Source organism: Benincasa hispida, chromosome 8, assembly GCF_027475165.1.
Source record: "Benincasa hispida cultivar pf3 chromosome 8, pf3_genome.v1.1, whole genome shotgun sequence".
Lineage (NCBI taxonomy): Eukaryota > Viridiplantae > Streptophyta > Magnoliopsida > Cucurbitales > Cucurbitaceae > Benincasa > Benincasa hispida.
The window spans coordinates 41,622,951-41,638,256 of NC_143485.1; the positions used below are offsets into that span (position 1 = coordinate 41,622,951).

The 15,306-nt window shown below is 32.7% G+C and overlaps 2 protein-coding genes across 3 annotated transcripts; one reads left to right on the forward strand and one right to left on the reverse strand.

The window, feature by feature from the left end:
* Positions 1–7,757: 7,757 nt before the first annotated feature.
* Positions 7,758–9,660, reverse strand: NRPB12 (DNA directed RNA polymerase, 7 kDa subunit). Its single transcript, XM_039039138.2, has 4 exons — positions 9,523–9,660; positions 9,317–9,378; positions 8,995–9,087; positions 7,758–7,925 (listed from the first exon to the last, which is right to left on the reverse strand). Exons 2-4 carry the CDS (start codon positions 9,354–9,356, stop codon positions 7,903–7,905), a joined length of 156 nt encoding a protein of 51 aa, XP_038895066.1. The 5' UTR covers positions 9,357–9,378; positions 9,523–9,660; the 3' UTR covers positions 7,758–7,902.
* A 1,065-nt stretch (positions 9,661–10,725) lies between these two features.
* On the forward strand, positions 10,726–13,470 carry LOC120083496 (GEM-like protein 4). Of its 2 annotated transcripts, XM_039039274.2 has the most exons (5): positions 10,726–11,312; positions 11,387–11,467; positions 11,594–11,629; positions 11,708–11,868; positions 12,971–13,470. In XM_039039274.2, the coding sequence occupies exons 1-5, from the start codon at positions 11,210–11,212 to the stop codon at positions 13,154–13,156; spliced, it is 567 nt and encodes a 188-aa protein (XP_038895202.1). In that variant the 5' UTR covers positions 10,726–11,209; the 3' UTR covers positions 13,157–13,470. The 2 variants fall into 2 exon arrangements, with proteins under 2 accessions (XP_038895202.1, XP_038895201.1); XM_039039273.2 differs by having other exon boundaries at positions 11,594–11,868.
* Positions 13,471–15,306: the final 1,836 nt, after the last annotated feature.

The window sequence follows — 15,306 nt, forward strand, 5'->3', positions numbered from 1 at the left end:
AAACCTTGACATGAAATAAATGAATGAGAAAATAGATAAAATGCGGAGATGTTTTCATTACAAAACTTAAGAGTGATCACAAGGGCAACCCTAATTAATGCAATCCATGCAATCATGCTACACACACGTGAACCTAACTTTAGGACGTATGCGGTGTATCTGCGATATTTTCGAGAAGCCTATACCTACCTAGACCTCCATAACCCGCTCACCAGCTCTTGCCGCATGAGTGTGCTACTGCATTACCCCTTATCCTACTTCCTGGACGCATGCAAATCCATTTTGTAGGGTGCATACGCTGTGTGAAGCAAACAAAGCTTATCTCTAAGGTCCCCATTCTTGCCCATGCGTTCCAATCCGCTCTCTCGGACTAATCCATTCGATGCGTTAGTCCTTTTCTGAACCTCTGCCACCAACGACACGGTAGGTGAAATGTCAGCATCAGCTTTGGATTTTTTCGAGGTAGATGCGTTGATGCGTTCATTCCACCTACCTTGCGTTGATCCCATTAGAATGCGTTGTCGCATAGCCACAATCATTCAATGGCCGCATTCGCTTAACACTGCAACTCTACATGATGACCGCAATCGTTTGACGAGCACCACTCCCATGCGATGGACGCATATGGATAATTACCGCAACATCCATGCGTTGATCGACGCGTTCAGCTTTGCGATGGAGTGTTTCTCCGTATGCGGTCGTCTATGTGGTGGTCCTTTTCGTGTTTGCGTTCATTTCCTGCATTAGCTACAAAAATAGAACATTGAACGCATAATTAACGCAAAGTAATGGGTTAGCTGAGTTTCGACATGCTGATCGATGCAAACTCATATTCTCGTGAATTCCTATCATGATCGACGAAATTTCTACCTAACAACCTTCATAATTCTAAGTAAAAGGACTAAGTTGGCATGCATTTCTGCATGTCATCAATCAACAAATGACAAGTGAGTCAACCTCACCTTTTCACACCTATGATGAAACACAAAAGAGGGCGGAGGATTATTCAGCATACGAGATAAGACCTCCATAACCATCATAAACAGGAACGGGGACAAAGGATCCCCTGCTTTAACCTTTTCCTACCAGGAAAGTACCCTCAAGAGATCCATTAATCATCACAGAAAAATAAAAGGGGATGTAACACAAGCACGAATCTAACTAAAAAAAACTTCAAAGGAGTACCAATGGCCAAAAGAACACCAAATAAAATGTCGTAATTAACAGAGTCATAGGTCTTCTGAAGGTCCACCTTCAGCACATAACGAGGTTTACTCCTATAAATCTGATACCCTCCAACAATCTCTTGGCACAATAAAATATTATAAGTGATACATCGCTCCTGTACAAACGCTGATTGGTTCCCACTGATAAATCGAGGCAAACACCCACAGAGTCTGTCAGCAATCACCTTAGAAATACATTTATACACCACATTATAATAAGCAATATGGAAAAAATCCTCCATACGATTAGCACCTGGATGTTTAGGGATCAGGATAAGAGTCGTGGCATTTACCCCATAGGGAAGATATTATTATCCAAAGAACTTTAAAATCCATATGAAATTGATTTTTTTAATACCCTGCAAAAGTATAGGATATTTATGTCTGAGAGGTGAACAATAAAAATATGCTTAATTAATTAATAAATTAATATCGAGTATTCGTTATTATGATTTTTAATTAATTATTAAATACAAATATATTATTTAGACTTAATAAATTTCAACTAATATCTATACCATTAATATTTTATGCTATCTTTATTTAAAATAAATTAAAGCATTTATTTATTTTTTATTTTATTAATTAAATAATTAATTAACATAACAATAAATTAATTAATGTTAACTTTAATTGATCTCTTATATTTAATTAAGTAATTATTTACTTTTAGTTTTTATTTACAAATTATTGAATTGAACAAACATATTTAACTTCCAGACACTAATTATTTTGCATATCCAAACACAGATATTAATTATCTCATATATTTATAACTCATATATTCAAATCCCATATATTTAATATTTATACCCATGAAACAATATCTGCAATCCATATAAGGCCTGTTTGGATTACAGATATTATTTCATGGGTATAAATGATCCACATGCATGAAGTCATATCTCCAAGGCCAAGACATGTGGAGTGCATTCATCACTACAAGATGATGGGAGATCTTTAAGTTGTTGGAGGAATCAAGAAGCTCAACACTTAGAACTACAAAACGTGATCCACATGCATGAAGTCATATCTCCAAGGCCAAGACTTGTGGCATGTTGTGAAAGGCACTAAAGTCAATCCACTTGAGGATGTTGGTGCGGAAGAAATGGAATATCAAGGCAGGTATGACCATGTTTGCAATCAAAACTACAGTTGATGAAGAAATGTTGGAGCACATATGTAAGAAATAAACAACATGCAGCGGAAGTATCAAGGATCCATAAGCATTCTAATTCACTAATTTTAGCAAAAACTAAAGCACTTTCATAAAAAATGAGTTTTCAGAACATACTTTGATGAACTATTCAAGAAAAACGTCTGTTCAGTTGCTATCTTCACTTGATATCAACGTGAACCACCTCAAAGCCTTCTCTACTATGCTCTTGGAGCTTTAGACAGAGTTGTGGGACTCAAGAACAGCTTGAAGATGTGAAGAAACAAGAAAAGCCCACAATAGTAGATTGAAGAAGACAGTTTCTTCTTCATTGAAATTTTTCTCTTCAAAATTCTGTATTCCTCTCCTTCTCCAACAACTCCAATATTCTTTATATATTTAGATGAACATACAAAGAGATGGAGTGCATGACTTGCAGCTCATGCTTGGCGAATCAAAGCGGAAAAGATAATGGTTTTTGTGTGAGCATAAAGATGATTGTAATGGAGAAAATCCATTTTCCATTTTGTGCAATCATGCAAATTGTTTTTCCATTTTCTTTTTAAAACAAAAAAAATATTTTAAATCATTTTTATTCAAAATTGATTTTCTTAAATTAATTTCATAAATTAATTTAATATCAAATATTAAATTAATTTTTGCACAATAATCATCTTTATATATTTAAATCATATTTAAATATTTATTCTCTTGTTCAGTTTAATTTGAACGTTTCAAATTAATTTCTCAAGCTACCCTAAAGCTTATCCATTTTACGAGCTAGTAGGGGGACCTACAGATCATGGGCTTCAACGATCCGAGATTAATCGGGTAAACTCATTAGACCGATCTAACCCCCATTCGTTAACTAATGGGTGATTCTACTAAAGCCCATAGCTGAACTCCCCTCACTGTAGATATATTATGTCCACTCAATATAACCATGATTAGTAAGTTAACCATTCACAGGTTGCTCGTAATAACGGCTGGGTCGAATCTCTGCTTTACCCCTTGTAATTACCTCTTGTTCCTTAAGTTCCACTGATCCCCTAATGAACAATTGATTTGTGATCCAATCAACAGATCGAATCCCTCTCAGGCCAATGAGAGGATGAAGTCTTTTGTTCAAGACCCAGAATCAACACTTGAAGGGAACAACCTCTCTATTAACCCTAATCGGGTAGGAGTAAATTCCCTCTTGCATCCTATGTTCCTAGTTATTCATCTTGTCTTATCCCCAAAATGGTAAGCTTATTGAACAGAGGTAATTGGTCTACTCTCACCGTTTGCAGATCAAAGGATAATCCCAAACAAACAGGAGTTCATAGTTAGCTCAAGATTAAGGTTAAGTTACCTAGGTCATCGCTTTGAAATAGTCAGTCTTAAACAGTAAACAACGTTATAAAGTAAGAGTGACAGGCTTCGTGGTCCGATCTTGCACAAAACTCATTTGCACAGGACACCCCCACTCCTCATGTCTCAACATGCACGAATTAAGATCACTTCGTATGTAGCACTTTACAACTCTTTGTAACAACTACATAGTAGGCCACATCCAATAGTGTTACCATAATAAGGTACCCAATCTTATTCATATACTATAGATCATTTTGACTATTTACTCGAATCTGATCCACTTGTATGTCTCCACATAAAGTTCAAGTGTTCATATAATAGTCAAAGGACACAGGTTTATTGGATTTCTAAAAAACAATATATTCAACAACTTTATCAAATTCTCAGAATAAGTTCTAATGTTTACAACCCACGAGTTTTAGGACATAAAACCCAACAACATCAATACAACGGAGACACCAAAGGTAGCATGGAGTACGTTTGCCTCACTTTTCTCGAAGAAAAGTGATGCAAGATTGCAGTTCTAGAGAATGAGCTCCTGTCAGTTGCTCAAAGAGAGATGACTATCAATCAATATTTCATCAAGGTAAAAACTCTATGTCGTGAAATCTCTGAATTAGATCCTACTTCCGTTATTTTAGAATCAAGGATAATAATAATTATTATTCATGGACTTAAACATGAATATAGAAGCTTTAGTGTTGCTATTCAAGGTTAGATAGTCCAACCTTCTTTAATTGACCTAGAGAATATGCTTGCCAGTCAAGAAGCATTGGCTAAGCAAATGTCGGAGGTCACAATAAAGAGTAATAACGAAAAAGCGCTCTTTAATGGCCAAAGAAAAGATCAATCAAAATGTCAAAAGAAAGTAGGATTAAAAAGAGATAAAGAAATCCCAAAGCGCTCTCAAGTAGGTGAAGCTAGTAAAATTAATCAAAATCACAAGCATAGAAAAAGTGGTGAATGTTATAATTGTGGAAAGATAGGTCACTATGCCAGATATTGTTATCGAAAGAAAAAGGCAACATAAAGCATTATAGTCACCTCCCAGGCTGAGAGCATCAATGAAGAAGATGTTAAGGTCGATGCCCTAAATCTTGTAAGGTCCTATAGTTTATAACTGTAATGTACAAACATTTTATTTATGTAATAAAATATTTGATGTTTTATTTCAAAATTAACATGTATGTAGATAGAAGTCTAGCAGTGTCTATTATTGATAATTCAAAAGTTTTGCTATATCTTATAAATATTTTCAACAATTTTATCATTTGAACTAATTTTCCTAAAAAGAATTGGTAAACAAAATCTATTTGAAGATTTTATTTTAACCGTCACATAAAAGAACATTGCTTGTGGTCAATGGGAGAATGGAAATGGCCATTAATCAATAATTCTAAAAACCGGCCAAAAATCAAAACATGTGCCTAATATTGGCCATTTACCACAATTTTTCTTTAGTTTTTGAGTTTGGTTTAAGTTTTGAAATGTTACAGTTTTACTCTTAACATTTGAGTTATGCTTTAATTCGGTCTCTATATATTAAGATTTACAATTTTAACCTCATTTTTTTTTATTAAATACTCATTTTTCGTCTTTTGAGTTAATTTATGTTAATAAATTAATAATTGTTAAAATAAGTATAATTATTTAAGTTTCGCTATTTTCTATCTCTTTTAAAATTAAATTAAAATTTTACTTCGTAATAATTTTCAATTAATTAGTAGAAATTGACGTCAATAATTGAAAGTGAGTATTTAATGAAAAATTGAAGTTAAAAATGTACACTCCTCAAATACAAGGACCAAATTGAAACAAAACTCATAAAAATGTACAATCCTGAAATACAAGGACCAAATTAAAACAAAACTCAGATCTCAATGATAAAATTGCAACATTTTGAAATTTAGAGACTAAATTGAAACAAAACTCAAAACTTGAATTAAATGTGTAATATTTTAAAATCTAGGGATCAAATAGAAACTAGAGCCAAGACCTATGGACCAAAAAGATATTATTCCCATAAATTTGGACAATATTTGAATGCACTAAGATAGATACATCCAAGAGAGCATCTAAGATTTTTTTTCTTTTTTGTTGGGGGTGTGGAAAGGAGAATTTTTTTTTTCTTTTTCGAAAAATGGAAAGGAAGATTTTGACATTTAGAACATTAGGTTTGAAATATAATGGACATTCTTGCTAAGAATATCGTAACGTCTCTAAATAATTGACACTCAATTAGGTATAAAACTCTAGTATTATTCTCTGTTTTTTTTTTCCTTTTAATTGTTTATTTTATGAAAAAAAAATAAGCTTATTATAAATTTAATTTAATTATTTATTTAGTCTTTGATATTTGAAGAAAAAAACTTAAGCTTATTTAACGTTGAAAAAACTTGATCGCATCCGTATTAAAAAGCTAGTAAAATTTAAATAAAAAAATACGTTTATAATTAATTGATCATGAATACAATATATCGCATAATTTTTCGGTTAAAAATTTCAATACACCCTTATTCTTTTAGTAGGTACTTGAGAAGGAGTTGGGAGGTGAATAACTATACTTTTTCATTTGGCCCAATGACTTCTTGAATTAAGATTAGACTTGAGTTAACATCAAATTTATGACTTGTTAATATACATACTTCAAAGATAAAGGTTGTTAAAGTTGGTAGAATAGAGTTATTTACCTTATTGTGAAGTATGTAATAAATTAGTTTTCTTAAAATGAGTAGGTCGAACAAGAAGTGAGATATTTTAGCCCACTTCATCTATCTAACTCATGGAACTAACACCTAATATTTTACTTTTTTTAGCCTACACACTAAAATTTACTTCACTCTACTTTTCGGAGTAAATTTTAGCCTTAAAAAAAATTAAACATGACTACCAAGAAGTGGCCAATCAATCATAGCATTTTAAATACAAATTTGAAGTCATTAATTCCAAACAACTTGTATATAAAAAAAACTTCTTCATAAAATGTAACCAACATATAAGTTTTTTTAATTCTAAACAGTTTTTCCTATATAAAAAGTGTTTGAAAGAAAATAAATTATTGAACAACATTTTTTTCCACTTTTAATCCAAATCAAACCATAACCAATTGAATGAAAGTTCCCTCATATACAGTCAAAACATTAGATGAAACAAAAGAAAACATTTAGATCTATTTGATAACCATTTTATTTTTTGTTTTTGAAAATTATACTTGTTTCAACACAATTATTTTAGTATAATTTTCCTTTGAAAAACACATTTAAATTCTAAACAAAATCGAGTTTACAAGAACTACTTTTATATACTTTTTAAAATTTACCATTGTTCTTGAGAATATGTTTAAGAGTAGATAATATCAAATAAGACAACCGAGGTAAAAGTAATGATTGACAGCATAATTTTAAAAAATAAGAAATAAAATAGTTATCAAAACATAGCCTTTAAGAAAAATTATAAGCCTCTCTCATCCAACGAGCAAGAAGAAAGGAAGGAAGAACATTCTTCAAAGCTCTACTCAAAATCAAACAGTAGAAAACTGTAGCTCTCATTCAAAGAAAGAAAATTTCTCCCCTCTCTCTGAGGAAGCGTGTAAGTTACCCTTACCAGAAAAGGGAGAAATACTCCTTACTATTCTAGAGGGAGGAATTTCCAGATAGAATGGGAAGAAAGTGAGACCAATTTCTATCGAGTAACCTTGGAGAACCACACCTCAAAAGCTAAGCTATTAGGATGGGAGAGCCAAGCCACTTAAGTACCACATTGGTCATTCCATTCTAACCAATGTGGGACAAAGGCATTCCATATTACCTTGGTTCCTACCAATTTCCTATAGTCATTTATCTTTTTCGTGGTGACATCTAGAGAGACAAGAAATTTACCATCCTCGTAGGAAGAATGCAATAAAAATAAGAATATGAATCAAATGCTGATATCGAATGCAACGATAACCCTCCAGTCTATCAAGAGATTAACCATTCATATTATCAGTTGGATATGAAGTCTCACCAGGATAATGCCAATTGAAATGGAAAATATTTAATCATATTATAGTGCCATCATTATCAACATGTTTGCATTACAGCAAGTCCTTAAGCCTTGTCGTTTTCCTAAAAGAGACTTACAACATATTCATGACACTTGAAGTCCATCGCCAGAATAAGCATTTCAGCGGGCCTCATACTGAACAACTGCAGTAATAGACAAGAAGCGGATTAGACTTCAAATTTGGAAAGAAGCAAATAAATATCAAGGACACAGAATGTAATGCGAATCGACCCATAACAAAAACAGTGACAAATCTAAACTACTAAAATGTACTCCAATAACTGAGATGGACGAATAATCCATAAAGAGAGAATCTAAATTTAATCCAAGACTTGTATAATTAGAGAGCATCCCAAGTCAGAAAAGACCACAAGGATACCCCGTGGAAGACTTTGGGAAGTCACTTATCACCAAAGGTTTGAGTAGAATAGATTCTGATAAAACACAACATGTTGTGACAGTATATTAACCAAACTACAACCATCCTGCTAATCAACAGTTACAAATATGAGCAATCCATGAACTTCAAACAAACTAAGTTAACAAAATGATTATTTTATACGATCCATTTCTCGAATCTTCAAATGAGTTCTCAAACAAGCAGGATCTCAAATGCAAAGCAATAGACTTTAGAATAAGACCAACTAAGGGTATGTTTGAGATGATTTTTTTAGAGTTAAAATCACTTTTGTTAGGTTCAAAATCACTCCAAAACAAGTCTTTATGGTTCAAAATCAATTTACTTTTTGATCTTATACTTTTAAACTTAGGTTAATTGATTTTGAATTAGCAAAACATTTTAAAATCTCCCAAACGTGCTTAGGTGCAAAGCTGGCCAAAGCCACCAGTCACAGAGTTTAACTGCCATGTGTTACCCTTTTCAATATCTACTCATACCAAAGAGTTCATGCTTTTCTTTTGAGCTTAATGAGAAAAATCATTGTATCCATGGTTGGAACTTATTCTCATTTACTGAACTAGGAAGCTTGCTCACCCCACTGGCTCTTCTGTATTCTACGATTAAATAAAACCCCAAATCTGTTTCTTGTTTCATATAAAATTTATAGTCAATTTGAAAGTCCGAAACAACTTATTGGAAGAGATTTGAAATTCCAAACATCTTTAACGGAAAGATCATATTTAGAGACATATTCATGATCAAGAAAGAAAAAGAAAAAATAAATAAAGAAGACCAGAAGAAATATATCTTACTGCGACGGGTGCGCTTCTTGTAGAGAATACGATATCCACACTCTCGGCACTGTATAACATCACCCTGCTTCAGGGTGTTCTCCATTCCACAATCTACACAAATTTTACAGTTCTCAAGCCCCAAAAGTATAGTCATATAGGAGAATATTTAGTGCACGTATTCTGATTCTAGACTCAAATCAACAAACTTCTAAATTCTCACAGTCTTAATATAATCAAAGTAACTTGATACTTATTGAATGATTCATCCGATAACAGAACTTAAGAACCAAAAGAATGGGGAGATTTTGAATCATGGAATCAGTAAACACAACAAGTGTACCTCCACAGATGTAGCTGACTGGTTCAGGTTGAGGATCCATGAGTCAAACTTCAAAATTCTTCCTGCAAAATAATTATTGCTCACACAAGTAAGACGCAACCATCTATGGAATAATGAGAATAACGAAAAGTGGTGGTGAGGTGTGCCGACGACCGGCGACCGCGACGGCGGAGGGAGATAAGAGAAAAGAAACAGCTGGTGCGTACCTGCCGCTGCGAGGGAGAAACGAGAGCAGAGAAAGAAATCAAAGTCGCGTAGGGCTTTGGCTGTGGCGCTACAATTATATGGGTGAGGGAAAAATCAAACGAAACTAAAAGGGGAGAGGGAACGTGTAGTAGGGTTTTCCATTTTTTCCTTTTTTTTTTTTTTTTTTTTTTTTTTTTTTGCCTTTTTTTTTAATATGATATTGGTATAAGGGATAAATGAATATTTCTATATAACTTAAAAATTCTTGAAATATAAAAAATAATTGACAAATTATAAAGACTATCATGTAATATGATGGTTGTTGCAATTCATCTTCAAACTTTCATTTGTAAAAACTAAGCTCTCATATTTATTAAACGGTTGAAATTTGACCTTCAAACTTACCAGAGTCGTAGAAATTTGACTCTAAAATGATAAACATTGAACCCTCAAATTTATACAATTGCTACACTTGTGTATAATTATTCAGATTTTAGGGTCAAATTTTAACACCTGTATAGGTTTGAGGGCTCATTTTTTTACCATTGAAAGTTTGAGGTATAATTGCAATAATATTTTTGCAATTTGTCAAAAATTAAATAATAAAATGTCATTGATATAAATATAATATAATTAATAAACACATTTTATCTGATTTAAAAAATGTAAATCTAGCTAAATATTGGAATCTCCTAATTCGAAATTGTATTTAATAAAATGTAAAATTTATGTTATAACTATGTATCATCGATTGAGATGAGAATTTCGATCTCCACCTGACATAAATTTTGAAATGTCCTTATCACCGAATTGGCTATTAACTTTTTTTTAGTGTAACAAAATGGAGTATAATTGAAGAAGATAATATCTCTAACACATAAATTTTGGAATAAATTAAATTTTATACTAATATTTGGCTTAATGGAAAGAAAATAAAATATTACAAAACTAATATATACGAACATATAATTTGCAAAAATCTCTACCTTAAATCTGTGGTAGATATGGAGTGTGTTTGAAATGTATTTTTAAATGTCTAATTTAAAAAATAAATTATTTTATAAAAAAATTAAAATATTTGACGACCACTCAATAATTATTTTGAGTATTTATAATAATTTTTATTAAAATTATTTAAATAAAAATAATTGAAAAATAATTTTTTGTCAAGTCAATCTAAAGGGTAATGGTGTTTAAAATTGTGGATACAAATAATATAATACATCAAGTTTGTCACAAAAATTATTCTCTATTATTTTGAAATAATAAAGTTTTATATTATCGTATTTATTAAATAGTTTCCCGAATGACCCACTCGTTCCTTGTTTTCTTGCTTCTTTCATTAATATTTTTCCTACGAATACAAATTTGGATCCATCAACCTCAAGATGAATTTTCTTTTATCACAAAACAACAGAAAATGCTGTTCAAAGCTGATGAAATTGCTTGGAAACTTGCTGCTACCGCGTTATTCTAATTCCACTTGTTCGATGACCTTGTTCCAATTTTCTCCTTCCAGAAAATAGAATTTCGGACGCACAAATTCTCCCGTTTATTTCGATGGAAGTTACAATTCCAAGGTAGAGTTGATTTCGTAAATTACTGATTGATTTTGAATCTCTTTGTCCAGTTGATCGTTCTTCCCGTCGGAAGGCGATTCCGGCCGCTGGCCACAATTTCGAACCTCTCGTTGTTCGAAGCCCTACAATGAAATCTTTCGACAAAACGCCGGATAGGAATTCGTCTTTTTCTGAACCTGTCAGCTCAATCCAAAGTCCTCTTTATTCCGATGGCTCTCCTTCTTCTTCCGGTAAATAATCATTCTTCTTTTGATCTCGGCGCCGCTCTGTTCATCTAAGCTTGATGGGGAATTCATTTTTGCAGGTAACGATCATCCAAAATTGGGGCATAAGAAACAATTCATCAGGAAACGAGGCGGATTTGTATTTCGGGTACTCGACCATGGTAAGGATCGATAATTTTTGCTGTCCAAATTTATTGGACACCACCTGTTCGTGGAAATGCCATCTGAAATTTATCACTTATAATCTGATGGAATGAGGGTAATCTTGTGTTTGTGTGAATCTGTAGTTAAGTTGGGGCCTAAATTCTTGGTAACTGCCAAAGGTAAGTTGAGATTAGGTGCGAAAATTATACAACAAGGTGGCAGAAAGAACATATTCAAACAGGTTTTTGGAATTGTAGAAGGAGAGCAGCTTTTGAAGGCCTCTCAATGCTACTTATCAACAAGTGCAGGGCCCATTGCTGGGCTTCTTTTCGTATCTACAGAGAAGGTTGCTTTCTGCAGTGAGCAAAGTATCACTCTCTCTTCACCGACTGGAGAATTGCTCAAGACACATTATAAGGTAATCTCTTTGAATTTAAGCATTCGGCTCTGGGTCAAAAAAAGATGTAAAAAATTTCTGCTGTTAGATACGTAGGAGATTGCAAACAAGTCATGTTTTGTTTGATTTAACAATATATATAAAATATAGTTCTGGTTTCAAAAAATGGAAGTCAGAGATTTTAGGAGGGGAATGGAAGATTCGTAGATAGATACTGAATTTTTTGGCTGGTTTCTTTATTTAAAAGATCTCCAACTTTTTGCTGGGAAAAAGTGATTGAACTAGCTGAAAGTGTATGGGTGAAAGCTATCATGTAACTATCCATATGTGCTTAATTCTTATCCAGAACCTTGATGAAGGCTTGGATTCTAGGGCCAAGATTTTTATATCGAACTATGTAATCTGTGGAAGTTTAAAAACCATTTGTGATTCAAAATTTCCAGAGATAGCAAAATATTACATTCTAACTTAAAAACCATTTGTGATTCAAAATTTCCAGAGATAGCAAAATATTACCTTCTAACTAGATAATATAATATTAAATTTACCTTCATCCATCAGTTTAAGCTTTTGAGCCAATCAATAGTTTAAGATGGTATTAGAGTAGGTGGTCCATGAAATCCTATGTTCAAACCCTGCAATGTCATTTTCTTCCCAATTAATATTGATTTCCACTTGTTGGGTCCTCTACATATTTCAAGCAAGTCCACGAGTGAGATGGAGTGTTAGATGATATAATATTAAATTTACCTTCACCCATCAGCTTAAACTTTTGTGTCATTCGATGATTTATGACTAATATTTTCAAACACATAAAAGGTGTATTTAAATAAAGTTCTTTGAGTAATTTAAAACTCCACAATCTTTCTTTGTATTAAAAGCAAAAAGGAAAAAGAAGTTGGTTTTCAAAAAGCTGGGAAGGATCTTTCTAGCACTAGTCTAGCACCAACACTATTCTCAACCTGTTATGACATGTTTACTCTAGGCCCAAAGTCACTAAAAAGGGCATGACGGAAATGATTTTGGTTGTTCTAAAATCACTCCCAAACATGTCTTTATACATGCTAAAGATACCCTTTGAAAACACAAGTTTGAATCGGCAGTGGTCTGTGATTTTCTACAGGTTTCGATACCATTAAAGAAGATCAGAAAAGCCAATCAAAGTGAGAATGTCAATGAGCCAGCGAAGAAGTACATAGAAGTGGTGACGGATGACAACTTTGATTTCTGGTTTATGGGATTCTTGAGATATGAAAAGGCATTTACAAATCTTCAAAAGGCCATATCCATGGCTAACAGAATGCAATAGTCTACAGATATATCATGAAACCAACCAATTCTGGCTGAAGAAGGAGATATGTTGCTTTTGCTCCTCATTCATAGGAGTGCTTTTTGAAGTTAAAAATTTGATAGGAATTTCACATACTTAGATCTTGGAGTGTTTCTAATGGATGGATTGTTCTGTATTTTGTATGTATCTGATTAGTGTTGTTTAAGTTTAGCTTTCCCACATCCTCGTGTATCTAAGTGGGGTCGATTGAAACATGTGAAATATTTTATTTCCCCTCGAACTGTATTTTACTAGACTTTATTTCATAATTTAGTTATTTTCTTCTGATTTTACATTTTGTCCTATGGCTAATTTAATTTTTTTTTTCTTTTTTTGACAATTTTCTTTTGATGAAGAGATATGACTGGGAGAAGATACAATTACAAACTTGGATATGTCGGATGGATGATGCAAAAATTAGACAAAAAATGTGAAATGACTTGGTTTTTGAAAAAAGTGTCAAATGACTCTTTGTTGACGTCAAATTCGGGTGAAATTACCAAAATATACTCGCGCGCAGCAAAAAAGCAGTCTCGCTCTCGCTTGTCTTGCTCTCTCTTATTTTTCACTCACAAATCGCAATGTCTCTCGCTCTCGCTCGCTTTGCTTGTTTCGCTCTCTTCTTTTCACTCACAAATCACTATGTCTCACTCTTGCTTGTTTCGCTCTCTCTTTGTTTTCTCACTCACAAAATCACTCCCCTCTCTCGTCTCTTGCTTACCGGAGTTGGTCGCATCGGAGCTGCTCGTATGGACTCGTCCTGCCGAAGAAGAAGAAAATGTACAAAGGAGAAGCTGGAGAAGAAGAAGACGACGTGCAGAGGAAGAATTTTCGCACCAGAGAAGAAGAAGAAAAAGAAAAAAGAAGGGCATATCGTAACTTCACGTGGTCATTACAGGGTGGGTCATTTACCATTTTAGACCTTTAAAATGGATCGTTTAGATAATTATCTCTACAAACTTTGAATTAGTTTGTTGATGTTGACGATATTTCTTTATATTATGATAACAATACTTGCCTAGAGCTCCTGACTTCCAAAAACGGTATATTTCGATTTTCTAGTAGTTATGTTTATGTTAGATCACAAATATGTTGGGGATTTAACTTTCATAATCATGTGTATTTAACTAACTAGAGTGTTTAACAAAACAGACTATATAATAGGGTTTTTTTTTTTTTCCCATCTCCCACAAAAGTTGAAATTTTTTGTGTCATTTTTCTAGGGTAAATTTAAAAATGATTTTGAAATGGTTAAATGTGACTATATAATAGTTCTTTCTAATTTCAGTTTTTTTTCACATTTATGGATCCTTTTGAAATCAACTTTCCTAAAGATCTATTTTCCCTTCCCATAAAAGTTGAAAATTTTTTGTGTCATGTTTTTTCGATTTTGAAAATCTAAAACGGTTTATCATTTTCAAAGTTGTTAAAAAATGTTTCTAATGATATAAAATTAATTTAATAATATGAAAATTGAGTTTAAAAATTTTAAATTAAACATTTAGGGGTTGTTTGGAACCAACATGAGATGGTATATCCTCACATCTTATATCATCCAGTATTTGGAGGCCCATTATCCTATCTCGCCGATTTTAATTGTTTGTGGGCTCATTTTCGGAACGTGTTTCGTATCTCACCATCATTTTCCTTCCGTGTATCGTATATCATCTCAGTGCTTGAACATACTCGATCGTTCATATTCGATCAGAACTTTCGGACATCAGAACTCTCCACATCCTATATCATGTCAGCGTTCCAAACCGCCCCTTAATTATATATCAAAGTGATTTTAATCCTTTAATACCACTTCCCAAACATGACTTGTTATAATGTCTTTCTTTTTGGATAAATTTAGTTGGACAATATAATTGTCTAATATTTTATCAAATAATTTACAGACGAAATCAAAAAGTTTTTAGTTTAAAAATTACAATCCTTTAAATAATTATCCTATAACAAACTTATATATTTAATATAATATATTTAAAAAATAAAAAACAAAACATCTACTTTGATCGTTATAATTTTTCTTTTTTAGTAGGTGTATGAGAATTTAAACTTCAAATTTCATAGAACAAGTACATACTAATTACCGACTACCGTTGAGCTATGAGCGATCACATTCCAAA